This window comes from Heptranchias perlo, chromosome 4, assembly GCF_035084215.1.
Source record: "Heptranchias perlo isolate sHepPer1 chromosome 4, sHepPer1.hap1, whole genome shotgun sequence".
NCBI lineage: Eukaryota > Metazoa > Chordata > Chondrichthyes > Hexanchiformes > Hexanchidae > Heptranchias > Heptranchias perlo.
Window position 1 is genome coordinate 30669251 of NC_090328.1, and position 27040 is coordinate 30696290.

Consider the following 27040-nt stretch of genomic DNA (forward strand, 5'->3'; position numbering starts at 1 on the left):
TAACTCACAGAATGCTGCACCAGATTGTAGACTTTTTGATCCAGAGTTACCAGCATGCAACCCAACATGTTGCAATTTCAGTACAAATCAAGCACATATTACCTAAAGCAAAATGACCTCTATTGGTCACTTCAATAAACACAAGACAAAAATCATTCATTTGTTTTCCTTTTGCCAGAGCTCAGTACAGAATTCTCTAACAACATTAATGGGTAGTGGTACAAGAAGAATAACTTACACTTGTAACAAATGAACACAATGAAGTGTCCCAAAACTCTTTACAATAGGGCGAAGATAACAGGAGCAGGAGTGGGGAGAAGTTGGTTAGGGTAAGTAACTGAAAACTCAGTCAAAGAGGTGGATTTTGAGAGTGTTTCTGAAGGTGGGGAGAGACATAGCAAGGCAGAAGGGTTCATAAGGAGATTTCCAATTGTAAGGCAGGCTTCAGTTATGAGGAGAAATGAGAGAAGCTGAAGATCTTTTCATTAAAACAAAGAAGGTTAAGAGTAAATCTATTAGAGATGTTCAAAATTGAGTGGTTTTGCTAAAATTTGGAAAAACTACTTCCATTGGTCAATTAGAGGGTATAAATTTAAGATAATCACCAAAAGAATGGTGAGAGGTTGAGAATTTTTTTTTATACTGAAGGTTGTTAGTACATGAAATACCTTTCCAGAAACAGTGGTGAAAGCAGAATCCGTAATAGCTTTTAAAAGGGAAGTGGATAAACATTTGAAAAACAACATTTTAAACAGTTTGGGGAAAGGCAACAGAATTGGATGAAGGGACAGCTCTTTCAGACAGCAGGCACAGGTCATAAAGGCCAAATTGCCTCCTTCTCTGCTATAAAATTCTGAATCTATGGTCACAGAAAGGATAGGTTAGATTTTGAGTGCATGCTTATAAGTGAAGTATCACTTTGTTTGGGGCAGAAAGTGACAATTGGGGCAGGCAAGGGGACATTAGCAACGTGGAGATGAAGATGTGGTCAGAGAAAGCACTGTAAAACACTGAGACGATCAGGGGCGGCCACATAAATGGGTGGGATAATCAATTTAGAGGGAAAGGTTGAGGGAGTTGGCTTGTACAGAGGCTTAGGTTGGACAGAAAGGAGAATACTTCAGCAAAGAAGGTAACTGGTGGTCTATGCAGAACCATGAATAAACAGGATCTTAAAAGGAGGGGTATTAGAGGGTCAGATGTTCAAATCTGGAGGAGCAGCCAAAGGAATAGGCCCAGGTGGGATCTTGTGATGAGTGCTAAGCCACCATCATGGCGGTTTGGGCAAGGACATGACAGACTGTGAAGCAGATTAACCTCAGATCCTTAATTCTATTTCAGTGACAGAAGTAATATCACGGTTAGATTTTGGCATAATTTATTCCGAGCCTAAGAGTAATATAGGGAGAAAAGGTGTAGCCCTACCTCCCCAGGCAAATGGGTGTGAATCTACATCATTAATATTACTGACAGCAGAGCACCGCTGCTAAAGCTCGATCATATGTTTTTAACCACTATCCGTAAAGTTCAATCCATATCAGAGCAGAAGTCTCATGGCCTAGTAGGGCAAAATGAAACTTTATTTAGCGTTCAGCTGAGGTAACTTTTTTTTAAAAAGACTTCATTAATTGAAAATTATTATTTTGAGTTACACAATAAGGTACAAAACTTTGTGTATGAAGCCATCATAGTGTACAATATACCATAAACAAATAGTTAGTTATCAGTAGAGTCACAACAAACAACCATCACGTGTGGCAGATTGAATAAAAGTTTGAAATTTGATGAAAAGAAAGTGAGAGAAGAACTTGGGTAACAAGGGATCTCATAAGATGGCGTGATAAATATGCTCAACCAGGACATACTACTGAGGAAGGGTGCGAGTCAACAAATAAAATGATGAATTCATTAATTGTCTCATCAAACATCAATTTATGTTTGGTTATTTTCCATAGACTTTCTTATGATTTAATATTTAACATGTATTCTTTAACCCATTGGTGCCACCACTTTCTGTCAAGCTCCATACCACTATTATATTTTTCAGCAATTATCCTGACAATATTGTTATTCTGTGGGTGTAACAGTCTGCACCTGGTCAAATTCTTAACTCAGAAGGAGACAGAACCTATCAGCAATCTTGTGAGATGTAACAGTACTTGTGTTTATTCCATCACTTTCAAGTGGAATAGCAAGCTCATGTGCCATGCAGTGTGAAATATCTCTACCTTCATAATGCCCACAGTGATCATTACTATTGTTATCAACAAAAACGATCGTACTTCCTTTGCAAGTAATATCTTCTGAACTATCAAACATAGCTCCAAAAATTGTATGGTGCTTAGTTTCCCTACGAGCCCTTTGCTTTCTGGTTCAGCTTATGTTGCTCCAACAACAGAATTATCTTGATAACCTGTTCCACTTTAAACAACAATTCATCAGGGAAATCTCACATCAATAATCACTGTTTCTAATTAAGCAGTTATTTCAAGTAGCATAGAATACAGAGATTTTTTTTGTAGCTTTCTTTTCAAACTCATGTTTTACACATTATAGTTTTACTCCCTCCAGAAAGAATTCTTCCTTTACTCCCAAAGGTGTTGACTGGCATAGTCCTCTGATATTTCATCCAAGTGGCAAGTCTTCATATGTAAGGCTTGACATTAGGTGTTAGCAAGTTATTCAACCATGGGAGCATGAAAGCTGAGCCCAATCTTATTTTCACCTGCATCTACACAGGGTTATGAAGGGTTACGATAAGATAAATAGTAATAGATTGATTACAGTGGTCAGCAAGACAGTAATGAGAGGGCACAAATTTAAAATAATCACAAAAAGAATTAAAGTTGAAGTTAGAAAAAAAATCCTTTACACAAAGGGTGGTTAGGATCTAGAACTTTTGAAACAGAGTTGATCAATTCTTTTAAAAAAGAATTAGATAATTGCTTGAAAAAGAGGAACATTAAAGTGGGAATGTGTGTGTGGGATTAAACTAGGCGGCTCACGTGGAAAAAATGACCGATGGGCTGAAATGTCTGTTCTTGTGCCATAACATTCTTTGATTCTAGTCGAAAAGCTAATATCACAAAGGCAAGACAGGCTGAATGTCTCCTTGAGCCTTGGCTCAAGGAGACATTCAGAAGGTCATGGGTTCAAGTCCCACTCCAGAGTCTTGAGCACATAATCTAGGCTGACACTTCAGTGCAGTACTGAAGGAGTGTTGCACAAACCAAGGTGCTGTTTCCAGATGAGGAACCATCTTCCCTTTCATGAAGATATAAAATATCCTATGGCACTAACTGAAGAGCAGGGAAGTTCTCTGTTTGGTCAACATTCATGCCTCAACCAACAAACATCATCCAAAAAAACAGATAATCTGGTCATTTATCCCATTGCTGTTGGTGGAACTTTGCTGTGCTCAAATTTACTATTTTTTAAAAATTTGTTTATGTGGGTGTCACTAGCAACGCCAGCATTTATTGCCCATCCCTAATTGCCCATGAGAATGTGGTGGGAAGCAGCCTTCTTGAACCGCTGCAGTCCGTGTGGTGAAGGTTCTCCTACAGTGCTGTTCGGTAGGGAGCTCCAGGATTTTGACCCAGCAACGATGAAGGAACGACTGTCTCGTTTGCCTACATTACAACAGTGACTACACTTCAAAAGTACTTAATTGGCTGTGAAGCACTTTGGGAGGACCTGAGGACACTATATAAATGCAATTTCTTTCTTTGTGTATGTAATTTCTGTGATTCCAGGAGTATGAAAGCAGGTGAAGGAGGACAGCAAAAGAGAGAGTCAGAAGTCAAGACGGAATGAGAGTGACAAGTGAAAGAAAGCTAGACGTGAAGGAGGGGATTAAGGGACAGAAGCAAAACAGAAGGGAGCAAGTAAGAAATTCAGCAGGAGAGCAAGAAGTGAAGGAGTAGAGAGTCACATGTTGAAGGAGAAAGAATTGAAGTGGAAGGGATTAAAGAGAAACAGACAGAAGGACAGAGCAAAAGAGCAGAAAAAGAGAAGAGATAGCAATTTTTGCAGACTTATTAGTACAGTATCATTAGCCAGACTGAGATGAGACACTGTATATGAGCAAAGACAAGCTTCAGAATACAAAAACAAAATATTTTGTTCCAGATATTTAAGATTTTTCTGCCCATAAATTAGCTGTGTCCATCCCTGGCCCTTTCAAAGAGATGCAATGGCTGCACTTCAAATTGAGCTTGCTTCTTTCTGAAACCAATGGCCAGCTGCCCATCTAAATCATTTTTACAGCCTCTTCATATGGGACTTCAATGTGGTAACTCTTGCCTGCTGCCTGACATTTCAGTTTTTTGCCATCTTATCACCAATTCCGACTCTGCCATGCCAGTGCTCCGTTCCCAAGTGTAGCTGCTTTCAGATCAGTGTCCTGGATTGCTTCCAGCCCCAAACCCTTCACCTCCCAATTCCCATTCCCTTCAGTGATTTCAGTCCTCTTCTCATCAGTGCTCCCAGACCCCATCCATCCCATCAGTAAACCAAAATTCCAGTCATCCCTCCAATGCACCTGGCCCCCCCAAGTACTTTCATATCTCAGCCCCATAGTATTCTAAATCCTCAAGGACCCCCAACATCTCAAAATATCCCAGTCTCCAGATCACTCACTGGCTTATCCCCACTCCCCCCATGCCCCAAGCGCTGACCCTCTTCTGCCTAGGCCTCACATCCCACCCTCCAACCTAGTATATCTTGACTTGCATCTTTCTAGGCAAAAAAAGGGAAGAATAGATATTGAGTGCATCAGTAAAGTAACACGTGAGAGGCATCAGAGTCATACAAAAGAGAGAACAGAGTTGCAGAAAGTGAGAAACAATGAAAAAAAAAATCACAAGAGTGGTGCTAACCCAAAGTGAGAAAACTGTGTGATTGCCAGAGAGGAGAGAGAGAAAGAATGAGAAAAAAAAGAGGGAAAAAACAAAGAAGTGACATAAAAGGAATAGGTGGGAAAGCAGCAGATGAAATCACATAAATCAGGGATGTCAAACGTATGACCAGCGGGCCAGTCAGGCCCATAGAACAGTTCCATCCGGCCTACATGAAGTGCCTTGGAACATTTATTTCTTGTCGTTGCTCAATTCAAATGACACTCACTGATGCTTCCCCTGATTTGTGAATTTCAAGTTAGCTCGCTTGTCTGAAAGGAGAGAATATCCAGGAAAAGAATCCTTCCTGTATCACTCAAGCATATCTCATAGCAGCAAAGTGGGACACCAGAGCTTCAACAAAATGTGCTGTAGAGCAAAATTCACACCAATTCCCCTCAGGTCAAGTTCTCAAATTTGAGCCAAGTGAGAGAAAATATGCAGGAGAGTCATTCTAAGCAACTTTGGCAAATACCATGGCCACTGGTTAGGAAGCAGCCCTGAAAGACACTGGTGAGCAAGTCCACTGTCTTCTTTGTTGGGGAATAGTAAATAGAGCAGAGGGAAGGAGGTAGGAAATCTTTAAACAAAGAAGCATGCCACTTGGTGGATCAAGCAAAGAGGGATATTGATTCATCAATGGAGATGTGCCAGGCTTAACCATCCCTTTCAACCATTCCTCTCGTTCCCCTCCCACCCCACACACTGTCATTTTCATTTAACTGCCCTTATTAACATGGTGCCATTATTTTAACAGCCACTGCTTTTAAATGCATGCAAAATAAATTTTAAAAGAAATATATATATAAAAATAAATAAAAATTCAGCTTTGATAGGTTATCAAACCAGGGTCCACCCTGGTCAGCATGTCTCTGTTCCACATTAGCAATACATTTACCAACTGAGCTATTAGAGGTGCTAATCAACAAATTCAATACTAAAAAAGAATCTCTTTGTATACATGCAAAGATAGAGAAAGATCCCTGCTATTTTTTTCCTTGCCTCTCTCACCTGGTGCTGTCTCTTCTTTAGTTGGTGCTCTGTTATTTGTGCTTTCTGCTGCAACATTTTCTCAATCCGTTGGTTCACCTGTTGTTCCTTCTTTCGTTCATTTTCATAAAATCTTGAGCCCTAGGATCAAAAATAATTACAACTGAGGAGTGATTTATTTAGAAATCGGGGACTATAATTATCTAATTACAAACAATGCACCATCACTGACCCCATTTTGTGATTAATGCAGAATTATGCAAGCTGAGATGCTCACTTTTCAAATAACACACCCTCAGATGTTTCCAAAAAGCACTGAATGTGCACTTTTCCCCCCAAAAATACACTTTATTCATAAACGTAACAAATATATACACAGTCCAAGAAAACACTGTCCTTTGTAAAGTCATAATCACCGTTTAAATAAACTTTGAGATACACTATTGCAGGTAGTGTTAAAGAAAGAAAGAACGCCCTTTACAACTTCAGGACATCCCAAAGCGCTTCAAAGCCAATGAATTACTTTTTTTGAAGAGTAGTCACTGTCGTAATGTAGGAAACACGGCTGTCAATTTGGGCACAGCAAGGTGCTACAAACATCAATGAGATATATGGCCAATTAAACCATTTTGGTGGTGTTGCTTGAGAGATAAATGTTATCCAGAACACCAGGAGAACTTCCCTGCTCTTCTTCGAATAGTGCCACGGGATCTTTACGTCCACCCGAGAAGGCAGATGGGACCTCGGCTTAACGTCTCATTTGAAAGACGATGGCATTAATGTATTCATTTGTATCCAAACATTGCACTTCAAAAGGTTACTACAATTAGAAGGAGGTACACCATTAGAGTTGTCACTAATACATTCATTTGTATCCAGAAGTTTACGCTTGAAAGGATGCTACATTTACAGAGCTACACGGTTTCAGTTAGTGTTGATAATATTCATTTCTATCCAAAAGATTTGTAATGTGCTACATATACATTGGAGGTACAACAGTTTCCAGAGGTGTACTCAGAACAGTTCAGCTGCTCAGAGACCAGACTCCACAAATAGTATACTGTCTGATGGATGGATATATATACAAAAACCCTCAGTTGCCCCAAGGATTGTCTCTTTTTATCTTTGTCCATTGCCTCCCTCAGTTCAGGTTCTTCATGACCAATCTGCTCCTTGCCTTAAATAGAGGCAGCCAAAACTAATGAGACCTGCAAGATGTACAATTGTAATGCGGTATTTTTTTAAACCCTGCTGAGGATTCAATGTGGGGGGGGGGGGAACTTTAATTAAACAGTTCCCTATCCCCAAATTCACACTGTCTGATTTGACAACTGTGTTGTATTTCTGACTCAATTTAAAAATCCTGATTGCACACGATTTATTTCTGTTTGAATCAGAGTCATTAAGCTGATTCAAGAAAAAGCTGATTGGAATCGTTCCCATCAGATAATTTTTAATAAAATACAACGAGACTGATCTGCTCAATCCTAGTGCAACTTAAGAAACCCATTTCATAAATTATTTAAATTTATCAGCCAATATAGCATTAAATTGTTAAAATTATCCATTATTTTGTACATTTGCTATATACCCTGAATAATGTTTTCTAAAAAGATGTTCTATTCAAAGTTGTGATTTTCTTTACGGTGGCACACACAGCCTTTATGTCGGTGCACAAACCCAAATTCATTCCGCACATGGCCGAAAAAAATTAGAGGGATCGTTGCCGAGGTTGTTTTCTTTGGAACAAAGGAGGCTGAGGGGAGGTTTAATCGAGGTATATAAAATTATGACGGGACAAGATGGAGTGGATAGGGAGCACCAATTTCCCTTAGCAGAGGGATCAGTGACCAGGGGGCATAGATTTAAAGTAACAGGTAGAAGGATTAGACAGGAGCTGAGGAGAAATGTTTTCACCCAAAGGATGGTGGAGGTATGGAACTCACTGCCTGAAAGGGTGGTAGAGGCAGAAACCCTCAACTCATTTAAAAAGTACTTGGATGTGCACTTGAAGTGCCGTAACCTATACAGTTACGGACCAAGTGCTGGAAAGTGGGATTAAGCTGGATGGCTCTTTTTCGGCCGGCACGGACACAATGGGCTGAATGGCCTCCTTCTGCGCCGTAACTTTCTACAATTTTATGATTCTGTGACATGGGTGCAGTGAATACAGGAAAATCAAGCAGATTGGAATGCATGCCGGTAAGGCAGTCTGCCCAATTTTCTGTCCATTGATTTACAGAAATAAAAAATGACCACTTTTAGAAAGCTGGAACCACTTTTGAAAAATTAAATGCAATGATATAATTGTGTTTCAAGTGTTTGCTTTGCTGTGGGATCTTTGTTGATCTATATTTCAGTGACTCTGTATGCTTAAAATACTGTCTCTGAGCCAATGAGAAAAGTGTGACACTTGATATTTTTCCCTCCTGTGGACAGTATTAATGCGTATTGCATAGCACAAGATTTTTAAATTATATAAATGTCAACCTTGGTTCAGTGGTAGCGCTCTCACCTCCGAGTCAGAAGGTTGAGTGCAGGTTCAAGCCTCACTCAAGACACTAGAGTCCATAATCCAGGCTGACACTTCAGTGCAGTACTGAGGGAATGCTGCATTGTCAGAGGTGCTCTCTTTCGGATGTGATGTTAAACCAAGGCCCCATCTGTTCTCTCAGCTGGACGTCAATGATCCCATGGCATTATTTGAAGAAGAGTGCCCTGGCCAATATTTATCCCTCAACCAACATAATTAAAATAGATTATCTGGTGATTTATCTCATTGCTGTTTGTAGAACCTTGCTGTGTACAAATTGGCTGCCACATTTCCCTACATTTGCGACATACTTCAAAAGTACTTCACTGGGACATCCTGAAATCGTGAGGGGCCTTTGGCTAAATCTGGAATTAATAAACAAGTACGTCAAAAGGTAAAACACTTGGTTTAAATCTCTGGTCCAAATAGGAAATTAAAAAAGTAGATTTTGAGATCAACTGACAATTTTTTCTCCTCTTACAACTCCTTGCCTGAAAGCAATGACTCACACCAGTGCCTATTTTCCAAATATTCAATATCCTGCACTCACCTGAACACAACAAATTCCCAATCTTAGGGGAAAGTGACCAGCAGAAACCTGCATGGAGGGGAAGCATAAGACAATTCCAAACCTCCCATATTTTGCCATTATTCTTCAACAGTGACATTGGCGGAAAAGAAATCACCTGACTGAGCTCTCCGTAACAAAATTCCATATAATAGAGAAACGGGAGTGGGGGGGTGGGGAGGAGAAAAGAGTCTGAAAGGATAGATGAATGAGGAAATAAAAGCACAGTTGTCAATTGATGCTCAAACATTATAACTCAAATCTGCGATTCTCACAGTGAATTCTTTGTTAGCTGAGCCACGAGATAGATTTTTAAATGGTCCACTTAATAACACTAGTGAATACAGATGCCATTTGTATGCAGTTAAATACTATATCTATCTATATTAATAAAAGCACTGAAATCTGTAAAACAGTATTACTGTGTGATTGTAGAATGTTTCCACCATCGCTGATCAGTCTACACAAGTCACGTGATCACACAGACCAATCACAACCCAAAAATTAATTCGCACATCACAGGCAACCATACCTTTTTTTAAAAAATGATTTAATTCACTTTTAGTGTCAGCTTTCAATATTTTCACCATTTTTTTTTAAACATTCTTGGCTTTCTTAAAATAAATTCTCCAGGACCCAACCCACTCAGCCTCTCTGTTCTGCCCAACTCAAACAAGCCCTTTTTATCTCCTAATAGTGGAAATATGCCACATGAAAAGTTGAGGTGTTTAAATTGATATAGGGATTTAATAGGGTAGATACAAAGAAACTATTTCCAATAGTGGGAGAATCCAGAACAAGTGGGCACAATCTTAAAATTAGAGATAGTCTATTTAGGAGTGAAATCAGGAAGCACTTTTTCCATACGAAAGGTAAAAGGGAATCTGGAATTCTATCCCCTAGAAGGCTGTAGATGCTAGGTCAATTGAAATTTTCAAGACTGAGATCGATAGATTTTTGTTTGGTAAGGGTATCAAGGACTTTGGATCAAAGGCTGGTAAATGGAGTTGAGAATGCTTTCTCGGACATAGTCCTGGAGGAGAGTGTGGCAGCACAATGGAGGGAGGTCATGGGGGAATTTATAAATTAATACGCGGATTTTGAACTCGATGCTTTGCAAGATGGGAAGCCAGTGGAGGTCAGGGAGAACTGGAGCGACAAGTAATTGAAACTTGGTATGGGATAGGATAGGATGCAGGCAACAGAGTTAAGTTGGAGCATGTGTAGGGCAGAGCTTGGGAGGCCGGCTTGGAGGGCATTAGAAACATCAAAACTAAAGCTAAAAGGAATCGTTAAGGGTTTTAGTGGCAGTCAGGGTGTATTAGGGATGGAAGCAGGCAAGGTTTTGATGATGGAAATAGGCAGTCTTAATAACAAAATGAATATGGGAGAAATAGGTTGATATTGTAGCAGATTGGATACAAGGATAATCTCATAATATAGTGGTTTTATAATTGTGTGCTACAAGTGCATTTTTGTTAAGTATTTCCAATTGAGCCCACTTAAAGAGTCTGCAAAGGGATATAGATAGGTTAAGTGAATGGGCAAAAATTTGGCAGATGGAGTATAATGTGGGAAAATGTGAACTTATCCACTTTGGCTGGAGTAAAGCAGTATATTATTTGAATGGAGAGAGATTGCCGAACTCTGAGGTACAGAGGGATCTGGGTGTCCTAGTACATGAATCACAAAAAGTTAGTATGCAGGTACAGCAAGTGATTTGGAAGGCAAATGGAATGTTGTAATTTATTGCAAGGAGAATGGAATATAAAAGTAGAAATGTTTTGCTACAGTTGTAAAGGGCATTGGTGAGACTATATCTAGAATAGTGTGTGCAGTTTTGGTCTCCTTATTTAAGAAAGGACATAATTGCTTTGGAGGCGGTTCAGAGAAGGTTCACTCGACTGATTCCTGGGATGAGAGGGTTATTGTATGAGGAAAGGCTGGACAAGTTGGGCCTGTATACACTGGAGTTTTGAAGAATGAGAGGTGATCTTATTAAAACACATAAGATCCTGAGGGGACTTGAAGGGGTAGATGCTGAGAGAATGTTTCCCCTTGTGGGAGAGACTAGAACTAGGGGCCACAGTTTAAAAATAAGGGGTCGCCCATTTAAGACAGAGATGAGGAAAATTTTTTCTCTCAGAGGGTCATGAGTCTGTGGAGCTCCCTTCCCCAGGGAGCAGTGGAGACAGGGTCATTGAATATTTTTAAGGCTGAGTTAATAGATTCCTGATTAACAAGGGAGTCAAAGGTTATAGTAGGTAGACGGGAAAGTATGGTTGAGGTCACAATCAGATCAGCCATGATCTTATCAAATGGCAGAGCAGGCTCAAGGGGCCGAATGGCCTACTCCTCTTAATTCGTATGTTCATATGTTCATGTCACACATCTGTCATTACCTTTCTGACAAGACATGCTCTCTATTTTATTAAGTTGAATCACTAAAGCTAGAATCAACAAAAAAAGTTAATTATCACTGTCAGAAGCATGGTTTGTTGTAATATTCCAAACGTGGTTTATCTCAAGTATCAGAAAAAAACACTAAAATTTCATGCTTGCTTTGTTTTGTAAAAAGTGATTGTCAGCTGTAACTAACCTTAGATGCTTCCATAATTATTTTGTTAATTTTTTCTTTATCCAAACCTTCCATTCCAGCTTTGTTGTCGTTGAGTGCCATTCTGGAAAGAATCCCGCCATCACTGGAAGCAGAGCTGCCTGCGTTTTCTTTTGCAGTATGTTCCATGATGGCTTCTTTTTTTTCAAAGTAATTGTACCTTTATCTTTCCTTATCATACATTCAAGTCCTAATTAATTAAAAACAGAAAATGTTTGACCAATTATGACAAAATCTCATAGCAGATTTCAGGAACATAAGCAAGCGATTGATTTTAAAATATTAACAAGTTTCTTTCTTTAACTTATTGCAACGCAATTATAAAATAAATACAGTATTTTTAATGACAATATTTCCAGGACAGTCATTGGCTGATTAAATGATTTTCCAGTTAGCAGTGACATAGACTAGTGATGTTCAAAACAAAGCCCACAGGCCAAATGTGGCCTGCAAGCTTCTTTGATTTGGCCTGCAAATCTGCTGCCAGTTCTCTCCTTTGTGCTTGGGTTTAAAGCCAACTTCAGCACCTTCAAGTTGTTTCACATTCCCAGGCCTGGCGTACTGGAAAAGACTGCTCCCTGATTGGTAGGTGGTAAAAAAATCCACCAAAAAGGAGTTGCCATTGCCTGTCCTCCAGCTCCAGCAATTTTAAGAGCTGCAGCAGACTCTCCCATTCTCATTCATTCTTTTTGTCTTTTTTCTTGGACAACCAAAGATCAATTCAGTCTACTAAACTATAGCATTATTAGATCAGATAGAAAAGGACAGGCAACAGCCCTCCTCATACACCTCAGCCTGGAAATTAACATGCAATGTCAATGTGGAGCGTGTAGCAGCCAAAGTTAATCTAGACCGAGGAACATGCTGTGCCTGTGCAATATCCACCATGGGACCTATTTAGAAGGTCTCTCCGATTTAAGAACATAAGAACGTAAGAAATAGGAGCAGGAGTAGGTGAACCGGCCCCTTGAGCCTGCTCCGCCATTCAATAAGATCATGGCTGATCTGATCCTAACCTCAAATCTAAATTCATGTCCAATTTCCTGCCCGCTCCCCATAACCCCTAATTCCCTTTACTTCTAGGAAACTGTCTATTTCTGTTTTAAATTTATTTAATGATGTAGCTTCCACAGCTTCCTGGGGCAGCAAATTCCACAGACCTACTACCCCCTGAGTGAAGATGTTTCTCCTCATCTCAGTTTTGAAAGAGCAGCCCCTTATTCTAAGATTATGCCCCCTAGTTCTAGTTTCACCCATCCTTGGGAACATCCTTACCGCATCCACCCGATCAAGCCCCTTCACAATCTTATATGTTTCAATAAGATCGCCTCTCATTCTTCTGAACTCCAATGAGTAGAGTCCCAATCTACTCAACCTCTCCTCATATGTCCACCCCCTCATCCCCGGGATTAACCGAGTGAACCTTCTTTGTACTGCCTCGAGAGCAAGTATGCCTTTTCTTAAGTATGGACACCAAAACTGTATGCAGTATTCCAGGTGCGGTCTCACCAATACCCTATATAACTGCAGCAATACCTCCCTGTTTTTATATTCTATCCCCCTAGCAATAAAAGCCAACATTCCATTGGCCTTCTTGATCACCTGCTGCACCTGCAAACTAACTTTTTGATTTTCTTGCACTAGGACCCCCAGATCCCTTTGTACTGCAGTACTTTCCAGTTTCTCGCCATTAAGATAATAACTTGCTCTCCGATTTTTCCTGCCAAAGTGCATAACCTCACATTTTCCAATATTGTATTGCATCTGCCAAATCTCCGCCCACTCACCCAGCCTGTCTATATCCCTTTGTAGGTTTTTTATGTCCTCCTCACTTTCTACTTTCCCTCCCACCTTTGTATCATCTGCAAACTTTGATATGTTACACTCGGTCCCCTCCTCCAAATCGTTAATATAGATTGTAAAGAGTTGGGGACCCAGCACCGACCCCTGCGGAACACCACTGGCTACAGGTTGCCAGTCCGAGAATGTACCATTTATCCCAACTCTCTGCTGCCTGTTAGATAACCAATCCTCCACCCATGCCAGAATATTACCCCCAATCCAGTGATTCTTTATCTTGAGCAATAGGAGACCAAAATTGTACACAATACTCCAGGTGCGGTCTCACCAAGGCCCTATATAATTGCAGTAAGACATGTTTACTCCTGTACTCAAATCCTCTTGTAATAAAGGCCAACATACCATTTGCCTTCCTAATTGCTTGCTGCACCTGCATGTTAGCTTTCAGTGACTCATGCACAAGGACACCTAGGTCCCTTTGAACATCAACATTTCCCAATCTCTCACCATTTAAAAAATACTCTGCATTTCTGTTTTTCCTACCAAAGTGGATAACTTCACATTTTTCCACATCATATTCCATCAGCCATGTTCTTGCCCACTCACTTAGCCTGTCTATATCCCCTTGAAGCCTCTTTGCATCCTCCTCACAACTCACATTCCCACCCAGTTTTGTGTCATCAGCAAACTTAGAAATATTACATTTGGTCCCCTCATCCAAATCATTGATTATAGATTGTGGATAGCTGGGGCCCAAGCACTGATCCCTGCAGTACCCCACTAGTCACAGTCTGCCAATCTGAAAAAGATCCATTTATTCATACTCTCTGTTTTCTGTCTGTTAACCAATTCTCAATCCATACCAGTATATTAACCCCAATTCCATGCGCTCCAACTTTGTTCACCAACCTCCTGTGTGGGACCTTATCGAAAGCCTTATGAAAATCTAAATACACCACATCCACTGGTTCCCCCTTATCCATTCTACTCGTTACATCCTCAAAGAACTCCAATAGGTTTGTCAAACATGATTTCCCTTTCATAAATCCATGTTGACTCTGCCAAATCCTATTATTATTTTCTAAGTGTTCTGTTATCACATCCTTTGTAATAGATTCCAGCATTTTCCCTACTACTGATGTCAGGCTAACAGGTCTGTAGTTCCCTGTTTTCTTTCTCCCTCCTTTCTTAAATAGTGGGGTTACATTTGCTAACCTCCAATCTGCAGGAACCGTTCCAGAATCTATAGAATTTTGGAAGATGACAACCAATGCATCCACTATCCTATAGTCACCTCTTTCAAAACCCTGGGATGTAGATCATCAGGTCCTTGGGATTTATCGACTTTCAGTCCCATTAATTTCTCTAGTACTATTTTTTTTTACTGATACTAATTTTCTTCAGTTCCTCATTCTCGCCAGACACTTGATTCCCTAATATTTCTGGGAGGTTTTTTGTGAAGACAGACACAAAGTATTTGGTTAAGTTCTCTGCCATTTTCTTATTCCCCATTATAAATTCTCCCGTCTCAGTCTGTAAGGGACCCACATTTGCCTTCACCAGTCTTTTCCTTTTTACATACCTATAGAAGCTTTTATAGTCCATTTTTATGTTTCTCGCTAGTTTACTCTCATATTCTATTTTCCCTTTCTTTATCAATTTCTTGGTCCTCCTTTGCTGAATTCTAAAATGCTCCCAATCCTCAGGCTTACTGCTTTTTCTGGCAACTTTATATGCCTCTTTCTTTGATAAATGCTGTCTTTAATTTCTCGTTAGCCACGGTTGGACCACTTTTCCTGTTGGGAAAAGTGGTCCAGCCGTGATGAAAAATGATGAGCTTATCCTGGAGGACTTCAATGCAAAACATCTCATATGGGGCAGCCAGTCCAGCAACACTACTGAACATAACTGGGGATCTACATAGAATGACATGGGCGACAGCATCTTGAATGCCCCCCCCCACCCCCATGTGTCCTAGGCAGTGTCCTAGGCCCAACCATCTTCAGTTGCTTCATCAATGACCTTCCCTCCAACATAAGGTCAGAAATGGGGATGTTCGCTGATGATTGCACAGTGTTCAGGTCCATTCGCGACCCTTCAGATAACAAAGCAGTCCATGCCCGCATGCAGCAAGACTGGACAACATCCAGACTTGGGCTGATAAGTGGCAGGTAACATTCATGCCAGACAAGTGCCGGGCAATGATCATCTTCAACAAGAGAGAGTCTAACCACCTCCCTATGACATTCAACGACATTACCATCGCCGAAACCCCACCATCAACATCCTGGGGGTCACCATTGATCAGAAACTTAACTGGACCAGCCATATAAATACTGTGGTTGCAAGAGCAGATCAGAAGCTGGGTATTCTGTGGTGAGTGACTCACCTCCTGACTCCCCAAAGCCTTTCCACCATCTACAAGGCACAAGTCAGGAGTGTGATGGAATACTCTCCACTTGCCTGGATGAGGGCAGCTCCAACACCATCCAGGACAAAGCAGCCCGCTTGATTGGCACCCCATCCACCACCCTAAACATTCACTCCCTTCACCACCGACGCACCATGGCTGCAGTGTGCACCATCCACAGGATGCACTGCAGCAACTCGCCAAGGCTTCTTCAACAGCACCTCCCAAACCCGTGACCTCTACCACCTAGAAGGACAAGGGCAGCAGACACATGGGAACACCACCACCTACACGTTCCCCTCCAAGTCACACACCATCCCGACTTAGAAATATATCACCGTTCCTTCGTCGTTGCTGGGTCAAAATCCTGGAACTCCCGACCTAACAGCACCGTGGGAGAACCTTCACCACACGGATTTCAGCGGTTCAAGGCGGCAACTCACCACCAACTTCTCAAGTGCAATTAGGGATGAGCAATAAATACTGGCCTTGCCAGCGACGCCCACATCCCATGAATGAATAAAAAAGTCTACTTATCACAGCAGCAGCTTCAACTCCCATGATGCAGTTGATCTCACCACTGTAATACTAGTGTGGTCAGCATGTACACAGACTTAAGGGTCAGGGAAGATGTGGGGAGTGACTATCTGTCAGTCCTGCTCAAACTGAATTTCTCTGCCCAACTGCAATTACTTAAAACACTAATCTAAGATTTCAAAAGAGCTGACTGGGCTGCCTTCAGGCTGCTTCCTGCCGAGAACGTCATGCACCCCTGATGACCCAGAGCTGGCCAATCATGCCTTAATGGGAGTAGCAAAAGTAGCAATATTGATGAAGGAGGGTCCCGGCGATAAGACTTGCTGTGATACCCTAACATGTCACTAGGCTGATTCAGTTAAGAAATAGGTTGTGGAGGGACTTCATTAAAATACAACACAGAGACAAAACTATCAATCAACCATCTGCAAACTAAAATCCAACAATTCATCAAAGCTGGCACTGAAAAGCAATGGGATCTTTACTGCAGAAAGGTTGAATGAGAGCAAGATCCCAAATAAGGCTGACCTCAGATCCACAGAGCGATAGGGAAGTAGTAGACCAGAAACATACCAACGTTGTATACTCTGGGCTACAGTGCAGAAACAGACTTGAGCAAATGGAGTTCTTCAGACGCCACCACAGTATTGTCTAAATCACAAGGAATTTTACAGTAACTGAGAAAAGGAAATGGACCATTACATCCATACACAACAAGAACCGTTCCAACCTCTGAGCCCAGCGCCTGTAAGTAACAAAGATAATGCACTGAAAAACAATTCAACTGCCTTGGCCCAACCAATGCTGCTGAATTCCAGTCAAGGCTAAGGATTATGAGGGGGCAAAGCCCTAGGAGAGGATAGCCTCACGAAAAGTATGCTCAGCGAGGCATCTGATATGATGATGGCCATGACAGGTGAGGTCTTCACCAAGTCATTAGTGCTGTGCTACTTCTCAAGATGCTGGAAATCAGCTGTGGCCACAATAGTCCTTAAACCAGGCAAAAACTGTTCTGGTCCCAGCAATTGCCAGCCTATCAGCATGTTAAACTGCCTGGGAATGCTGCTGGAGAATGACATCACATACCACCTCTAACATCTCCTTCAGGCCATTGGCATCTTCAACTCAAGCCAAACGGGGTTGAGGAGAGGAGGCAGCACCAGTGACAACTTATTATGACTGTCAAAACACATCTTCTGATTCTTTAACAAGAAAGAGTGCACAATGGAGGTGATCCTGTTCATAAAAATGGCTTTGGACAAGGTTTGGCACAATGGACTGCAAGACAAGAACCACAACTTGCATTTATATAGCGCCTTCAATGTAGTGAAATGTCCCAAAGCGCTTCACAGTAGCATTTGATATCTCATCTCCCAGCTCAACAACCCCAGTGAGCTGATTCGATCGATTTCAAATTTCCTGGCAGAGGGCCAGTGCCTGTGGAACTGTACCCCCGTGAGGGCCAGTGCCTGTGGAACTGTACCCCCGTGAGGGCCAGTGCCTGTGGAACTGTACCCCCGTGAGGGCCAGTGCCTGTGGAACTGTACCCCCGTGAGGGCCAGTGCCTGTGGAACTGTACCCCCGTGAGGGCCAGTGCCTGTGGAACTGACTTCAATGGAAATAAAAATGGGGAGAGATGTAAATGGGCTACCGACTCGCTATCACCCGTTTTACACTAATCACAAAAGTCAAGATCTGCAGATCTACCTCCAGCTATAATTTAGGAAATTTACCAATTATGTTTGACTATCTACTAAATAGTAAAGTCTTGAGAGTCTGTCTTGGCTGCACTGATTTAGCATTTACAGTGTGCTTAGAGGGGACAAATTCTCGCTCCCGTGCCCCCTTCCTCCATTAAATCAGCACCAAACCCAATGTTTCAAATGTGACTGGTCTGTACAATAGGCTGGGTGGCTCATTTTTGGCCGGCACGGACACGATGGGCCGAATGGCCTCCTTCTGTGCCATAAATTTTCTATGATTTTCTATGAACACACAATTAGGGTCAGAGTGGGGACAGCAATCGCCAATCAAATTTTGCCCAATGTCAGGAGTTCCCCATGGTTGTCTTCAGGCTGCTCCTGTTACTCATTCACGTTAATCACAGTCTAACAGCAGATTGGGGCTTGCTCACAGTTTGTTGACGACATTGCCATTTGGGGATCCTCTATGAATGCATAAATAGCACCAGAAAATCTCCAGGGATGCCTTAATAGATTGAATAGATAAATTGTGAGAGGCGATATATCCTTATTGCTTGGTTGTGGATTATTTGTAGCCTCTTAATCTCTGTGTTTTGTAGCCTCTTAATCTCTGGCTGCCTTGCAATGCGCTAGGCTGGATGGATAGATTCCGGGATTGGATGAATGTAGGCTTTGTACAGTCTGAGGAACGTTCTGTGGCTGACTCCATGCTTCTTTCCACACTGGGCTTGAATAATGTATGGAGAGTCTTGCTTTTGTGTGTACAGGGATCTCACTTTTGTGCATGTAGGGCTTCCATTTTTGAATATAGCTGATATTATTGTGTAATAGAATCATAGAAGTTTACAACATGGAAACAGGCCCTTCGGCCCAACATGTCCATGTCGCCCAGTTTATACCACTAAGCTAGTCCCAATTGCCTGCACTTGGCCCATATCCCTCTATACCCATCTTACCCATGTAACTGTCCAAATGCTTTTTAAAAGACAAAATTGTACCCGCCTCTACTACTGCCTCTGGCAGCTCGTTCCAGACACTTACCACCCTTTGAGTGAAAAAATTGCCCCTCTGGACCCTTTTGTATCTCTCCCCTCTCACCTTAAATCTATGCCCCCTCGTTATAGACTCCCCTACCTTTGGGAAAAGATTTTGACTATCGACCTTATCTATGCCCCTCATTATTTTATAGACTGCTATAAGATCACCCCTAAACCTCCTACTCTCCAGGGAAAAAAATCTCAGTCTATCCAACCTTTCCCTATAAGTCAAACCATTAAGTCCCGGTAGCATCCTAGTAAATCTTTTCTGCACTCTTTCTAGTTTAATAATATCCTTTCTATAATAGGGTGACCAGAACTGTACACAGTATTCCAAGTGTGGCCTTACTAATGTCTTGTACAACTTCAACAAGACATCCCAACTCCTGTATTCAATGTTCTGACCAATGAAACCAAGCATGCTGAATGCCTTCTTCACCACCCTATCCACCTGTGACTCCACTTTCAAGGAGTTATGAACCTGTACTCCTAGATCTCTTTGTTCTATAACTCTCCCCAACGCCTTACCATTAACGGAGTAGGTCCTGGCCCGATTCGATCTACCAAAATGCATCACCTCACATTTATCTAAATTAAACTCCATCTGCCATTCATCGGCCCACTGGCCCAATTTATCAAGATCCCGTTGCAATCCTAGATAACCTTCTTCACTGTCCACAATGCCACCAATCTTGGTGTCATCTGCAAACTTACTAACCATGCCTCCTAAATTCTCATCCAAATCATTAATATAAATAACAAACAACAGCGGACCCAGCACCGATCCCTGAGGCACACCGCTGGTCACAGGCCTCCAATTTGAAAAACAACCCTCTACAACCACCCTCTGTCTTCTGTCGTCAATCCAATTTTGTATCCAATTGGCTACCTCACCTTGGATCCCGTGAGATTTAACCTTATGTAACAACCTACCATGCGGTACCTTGTCAAAGGCTTTGCTGAAGTCCATGTAGACCACGTCTACTGCACAGCCCTCATCTATCTTCTTGGTTACCCCTTCAAAAAACTCAATCAAATTTGTGAGACATGATTTTCCTCTCACAAAACCATGCTGACTGTTCCTAATCAGTCCCTGCCTCTCCAAATGCCCGTAGATCCTGTCTCTCAGAATACCCTCTAACAACTTACCCACTACAGATGTCAGGCTCACCGGTCTGTAGTTCCCAGGCTTTTCCCTGCCGCCCTTCTTAAACAAAAGCACAACATTTGTTACCCTCCAATCTTCAGGCACCTCACCTGTAGCATAATGATATGCAGCTCACTCACTGGTATTGATAAGTTTAGCTAGCCCCCCCCCACTTCCAAAAGGTGGGCATTCCTAACAATGACCATCCATCCATTTTGAGGAAGACAAATTTTTATGCACAGTTTAGGAAAGTAAATGACCATACTGAACTACTCTGTTCCTTAATGACGGTCTGCTGTAAAACCTGGGACAGAAGAGCTTGTCAAGCTGCCATGTTCTGAAATTGCACTGAAGCAAAATGTCAGTGAAGCTTTTTATTTTCTTCCCTTACTCTTCCCAATGACTACCCGACTACCTACCCCCCTAACCCCCCTACTCCATCCCACTCCACCACAAAGGTCCAATCCTTGCCCGTGATAATTTTTGACACACGAGGCAGGACAAGTGGCAGTTGATTGGAGCCACCCTAGCAAGGCCAAATAGGTCATGACCCAGCACCAACAAGCACATATTTCCACTGAAATCCTGGCCAATTTTTCTCCTTTCTAGCATTGAGTTCAACAGTAGCTCATAAATGCCACAGACCAGGGATCAAATCTGTAACTTTCTTTGCCTGCTTGGATCTTAATCATACTATACGGCTCATTTACCCATTGGGCTAACAGGGGATGGGGTACATGTGAATTTTAGTGAAGCAAAATCATTATTCCTAAACTTATAAAAAATCAAGTCCAACTAATACATTTGAAAATCTCATGACAGGGTAGATGTGTTATTGTGAAAGGTGTGTTTGTAAAAGATCTTATGGTTTATTATGATTGTTGTGTAAATACAGCTTTTATATAATTCATTTAAAAAAGGGGTGTGAGTTTGAGCTTTTTATCTTTAGCCAGATAGATAAATACTATGGAACCTTGGGGCCATATAAAGTTTGAATCGATTTTTCATTTAATTTACATACATTTTATGATACTGATACTCCCACATCTTGGTGTTATGATTTAGAATTTAGCCACTAATGATGTAACAATCCTAAAAACAGCCCTTTGCAAATCTCCAGACTCAGAAAATTCAAACAGAACAAACCAGAGAATAAGTGCAAACAGGAATGAGTTGCCTGGCATCGAGGGCCAGATTACCACAGACCAGGGGACACAACTTAGAACCCGAATTTGAAACATACAGGAGGTACAATCCACTGCCAAACGCTCACGCCTGCACTTTCCTGACATGGCAAATATCTGACCTTTATCAGGCCCACAGGAAAGACTCCAAGCAGATGCTAGGCACTTCCCAAAAGAAAGAGGAAGGGTTTAAAAAAGTCAGAGAATTAATCACTCCAAGCCACTTTTGCATACTTCACAAAGAATTCGAACAATTTAGCTGCCCAGTGAACTGGGAATGGCAAGTGATGCAGGGTGATTCTTTTTGAGCTGGAACATAAATTTTTTACATGCTCAATGTAGGGAAAACAAGATCAAAAACTGGAATTCAAATCCCAACATTGGCTAATAATAGTGTCTTCCTTCAGAGTGAGTTTAAGCCATCTCAGCTAAGTCTCAGTGGTAAGAAAAACAGCAAGGAGTCCCTTACTTTCTCAAACATGTTAGTAAACAGCATTGACATTCACAGGTTTGATAGTCTCCCTATCCTGACCAGAAGTGTCATTGGCAGAGTTCTGGGAGAAAGTTGTCTGCAGAGCTAGATTAAGAATTCTTGATGCTGTGGGCACCAAGAAAATTTGGGGACCTTCTGTACCCTCTGCACATTAGAATACAAACATATAGTGAAATGCACAAAGAAATAAGGCCACAGAATGTTTACATACTGCATTAATAATAAAACAAATTATATCACAATATGCTATGCTTAAATGAAAGTGCCCCCTGACTTGGGTTCCCATTTTTGGCTGAGGCTCCTGGCAACAGGCCCTATAAAGCAGTGCATTAATCTGCCCCTGGTTGTCTGCCTACATTGTCAAGATGGGTATGCTTAATAGTTTAATACCTTTTATTAAAACACACTTTTGTACAGATATAGAAGTTATCTGTATAATGCCAGTTGTTGAATTATTGCTACACCCTTATCCCTCAATTTAGTTTCCTGCATTTAAACAATTGTTATTGGTCAGCTTGGGGATGCCATCCAACTTGTGGACTCATCAATGCTGTTTATCAACGTTTCAGCAAGGACGGAACCTCTTAAATAGCACCAGTGTTGTAAAACCTCCACATCCTACTCTATTGTCCAATAAGACTAACGTCGTAAGCTTGTTCCCAAGGGAGATTATATTATATTACATTACAAGAGTGACCAATTCAAAAATACTTCATTGGCTGTGAAGCGCTTTGGGAGGTTCTGAAGTCGTGAAAGGCGCTGTATAAATGCAAATTCTTTCCTTAAGGGAACCCGGACTCTACAGCAGTAATTAAAAGTGTACTGGCTGTAATAGATCATGGGACCAGATCAATAAGCAAAATCGGAGCTGTCTCGCTAATGTCACAGGACGAGTCAGGTCTGATTAACCTGGAGTGAGACTGACTCACTTTCCACCCGTGAGCCTGCGACAAGCCTCCCGTCTCAGCTCGCATTGGGGCCTCTGAAATGTTTGAACCGTTGACGTGTAACTGGTGTGACATTTTTTTTAAAACACTGTCTCATTAGCAGCAATTGAGCCACATACACATTTCCTCCTTTAATCACAACATTTCTAACTGTGAATTACAGCCCAACGCGCGGAGACAAACTTCCCACTTGTCATTTGTGCAACTTCCGGTCCTGGTGACTGGGCGAAGTCCTATGGAGAAGTTGCACAAACAACCCGACATTAAAGATCGTTACGGTGAAATGGCGAAACACAACCTATTTTTATTAGAAAACGTTACCCGGCTGTTACTAAACACATCAGGCACTCTCATCCCACATCTCTCCGCCAGCTGCCACTTTCCAATCCGGCGCTTACAACATTTCCTGGCAACCGATGACCCACATCCCAGCAACGGCTTCCAGTACGTCACAGGGTACACCGTCGGACAGGAAGTGCTGATGACGTATGGTGGAGATTCCACCCCTCCCCAAAATAGGAACATCACAAATCAGCTTGAATGCAGGGGTACCTGTGTGGTGCACAGGGAGAGTGTTTCATTGCTTTTCATAGTTTGTCTTGATATGCAGAAATAAGAACAAAAGAAACAGGAGCAGGAGTAGGTCATATGGCCCCTCCAACCTGTTCTGCCATTCAGTAAGATCATGGCTGAGCTTGGACCTCCATATCCCTTGCATAAAGTCTTGGGAGCTGTGGCTTAGTCTGTAGCATTCTCGCCTCTGAGTTGAAAGATTGTGGGTTCATAGACCTTGAGTATACAATCCAGGTTGATGCTCCAGAGCAGTATTGTTGGAGGTGTCATTGAGAAGTTTGCCTTCTCAGGTGGGAGTAAAAGATCCCAAGCCACTATCTAGAAGAAGAGCTGGGGAGTTCACCCCAGTATCCTGGCCAATATTTATCCCTCAACCAACATTAAAAAAAAATTATCTGTTTATTATCGCATTGTTGTTTGTGGGAGCTTGCTGTGTGTATATTGGCTGTTGTGTTTCTTACATCATTCAAAAGTATGAATGGTTTCGATAGAGTAAATAAGGAAAAACTGTTTCCAGTGGCAGAAGGGTCGGTAACCAGAGGACACAGATTTCATGTGATTGGCAAAAGAACCAAAAGCAACATGAGAAAAAACATTTACTCAGCGAGTTGTTGTGATTTGGCATGCTTGAAAGGGTGGTGGAAGCAGTTTCAACAGTAACTTTCAAAGGAGAATTGGATAAATACTTGAAAGGGAATTGGATAAATACTTGAAGGGTAAAAGATTACAGAGCTATGGGGAAAAGGCAGGGGAGTGGGACTAATTGGATAGCTCTACCAAAGAGCCAACACAGGCACAATGGGCCGAATGGCCTCCTTCTGTGCAGTATCATTCTATGATTGCAACAGTGATTACACTTCAAAAAAGTGCTTCGATGCCTGTAAAGCACTTTGGGACATCCTGAAGTCATGAAAGGTGCTATAGAAATGCAAGTCTTTCTTTATTTTTATACCACTGATGTGACCTTAAACTTGCATATCGATAATATTTTTAAATTCTTACATCCATGCATGTTTCCAGTCAATTTTTTTTCATTATACATTCTTATGTCTCCATTTGTAATGGAAACTGACGACGTAAACTAACCACTCTGTCATTATGCCTGCCCAAATGGAGGTGTTGCAGCGTCATTAATGGCAGGAGAGCATAATTATAGTATGACAAGATTATGTGAGCAATGTCCATTATAAATGTGGAAATAGGAATTTATAATGATGGAAATGTAAAAGTGAGGACAAATGTATAACTTTAAAATGAAGACTGAATTATATCTGTGTACCCAGCCCCAGCCCTCCAACCCCACTTCACCTGAAGAGAAGGCTACACTTTGCCTTAAATCCCTGTGTGCAATTCCATGGGAGATTGACTTTTTTTTTATTTGTTCATGGGATGTGGGCGTCGCTGGCAAAGCCAGCGTTTATTGCCCATCCCTAATTGCCCTTGAGAAGGTGGTGGTGAGCCGCCTTCTTGAACCGCTGCAGTCCGTGTGGTGAAGGTTCTCCCACAGTGCTGCTAGGTAGGGAGTTCCAGGATTTTGACCCAGCAACAATGAAGGAACAGCGATATATTTCCAAGTTGGGACTTAGAGGGGAATGTGCAGATGATGGTGTTCCCATGTGCCTGCTTCTCTTGTCCTTCTAGGTGATAGAGGTTTGGGAGGTGCTGTTGAAGAATCCTTGGTGAGTTGCTGCAGTGCATCCTGTGGATGGTACACACCGCAGCCACAATGCGCTGGTGGCGAAGGGAGTGAATGTTTAGGGTGGGGGTAGATGGGGTGCCAATCAAGCGGGCTGCTTTGTCCTGGATGGTGTCGAGCTTCTTGAGTTTTGTTGGAGCTGCACTCATCCAGGTAAGTGGAGAGTATTCCATCACACTCCTGACTTGTGCCTTGTAGATGGTGGAAAGGCTTTGGGGGTCAGGAGGTGAGTCACTCGCCACAGAATACCCAGCCTCTGACCTGCTCTTCTAGCCACGCTATTTATGTGGCTGGTCCAGTTAAGTTTCTGGTCAATGGTGACCCCCAGGATGTTGATCCGGGGGATTCAGCAATGGTAATGCCGTTGAATGTCATGGGGAGATGGTCAGACTTTCTCTTGTTGGAGATAGTCATTGCCTGGCACTTATCTGGTGCGAATGTTACTTGCCACTTACCAGCCCAAGCCTGGATATTGTCCAGGACTTGCTGCATGCGGGCACGGACAGCTTCATTATTTGAGGGGTTGCGAATGGAACTGAACACTGTGCAAACATCAGCGAACATCCCCATTTCTGATCTTATGATGGAGGGAAGGTCATTGATGAAGCAGCTGAAGATGGTTGGGCCTAGGACACTGCCCTGAGGAACTCCTGCAGCAATGTCCTGGGGCTGAGATGATTGGCCTCCAACAACTACTACCATCTTCCTTTGTACTAGGTATGACTCCAGCCACTGGAGCATTTTCCCCCTGATTCCCATTGACTTCAATTTTACTAGGCCTCCTTGGCGTCGCACTTGTCAAATGCTGCCTTGATGTCAAGGGCATTTACTCTCACCTCACCTCTGGAATTCAGCTCTTTTGTCCATGTTTGGACCAAGGCTGTAATGAGGTCTGGAGCCGAATGGTCCTGGCGGAACTCAAAATGAGCATCGGTAAGCAGGTTATTGGTGAGTAAGTGCCGCTTGATAGTACTGTCGATGACACTTTCCATCACTTTGCTGACGATTGAGAGTAGACTGATAGGGCGGTAATTGGCCAGATTGGATTATACGATATTGTCATACTTCATTCATCTCTAATATTGGTTCGAGGACAAGGATCACTGAAAATGTCTGGTTAATACTTTTTATTTAGTGAAGTCAATTATATAATAAAACACAACCCCTTATATACAATGTGCTAAGTTCTGGGTTCTAATTAACTCATGAGCCGTCAGTTCACATATTACTTTATTAATCAAAGTCTATGGGAACTCAATTAAACGCAACATTAATAGACAACAACATTAATAGATTACAACATCAACAACAACTTGCATTTATACAGCGCCTTTAACATAGTAAAACTTCCCAAGGCGCTTCACAGGACCGATTTTCAAACAAAATTTGACACCGAGTCACATAAGGAGATATTAGGACAGGTGACCAAAAGCTTGGTCAAAGACGTAGGTTTTAAGGAGCATCTTTTTAAAAAAAAATTTTATTCATTCATGGGATGTGGGCATCGCTGGCGAGGCCAGGGTTTATTTCCCATCCCTAATTGCCCTTGAGAAGGTGGTGGTGAGCTGCCTTCTTGAACCGCTGCAGTCCGTGTGGTGACGGTTCTCCCACAGTGCTGTTAGGAAGGGAGTTCCAGGATTTTGACCCCAGCGACGATGGAGGAACGGCGAAATAGAAGGCGAAAGAGGTAGAGAAGCGGAGAGATTAAGGGAGGGAATTCCAAAGCTTAGGGCCAAGGCAGCTGAAGGCACGGCCACCAATGGTGGAGCGATTAAAATCGAGGATGCACAAGAGGCTAGAATTGGAGGAGCGCAGAGAACTCGGAGGGTTGTAGGGCTGGAGGACGTTACAGAGATAGGGAAGGCCAAAGCCACGGAGGGATTTGAAAACAAGGATGAGAATTTTAA

General features: G+C 42.0%; 1 protein-coding gene across 1 annotated transcript in view; it reads right to left on the minus strand.

Annotated features, from left to right (window-relative positions):
- polk (polymerase (DNA directed) kappa) overlaps positions 1-23320 on the minus strand; it is a 74155-nt gene extending 50835 nt beyond the window's left edge. The window contains exons 1-3 of the mRNA XM_067982698.1: positions 23186-23320; positions 11589-11796; positions 5910-6029 (exon numbers count right to left, since the gene is read on the minus strand). Coding sequence (XP_067838799.1) covers positions 5910-6029; positions 11589-11735 — 267 coding nt within the window. The 5' untranslated portion in view covers positions 11736-11796; positions 23186-23320. The remainder of the gene's footprint in view (positions 1-5909; positions 6030-11588; positions 11797-23185) is intronic.
- Between the last annotated feature and the right edge of the window lie 3720 nt (positions 23321-27040).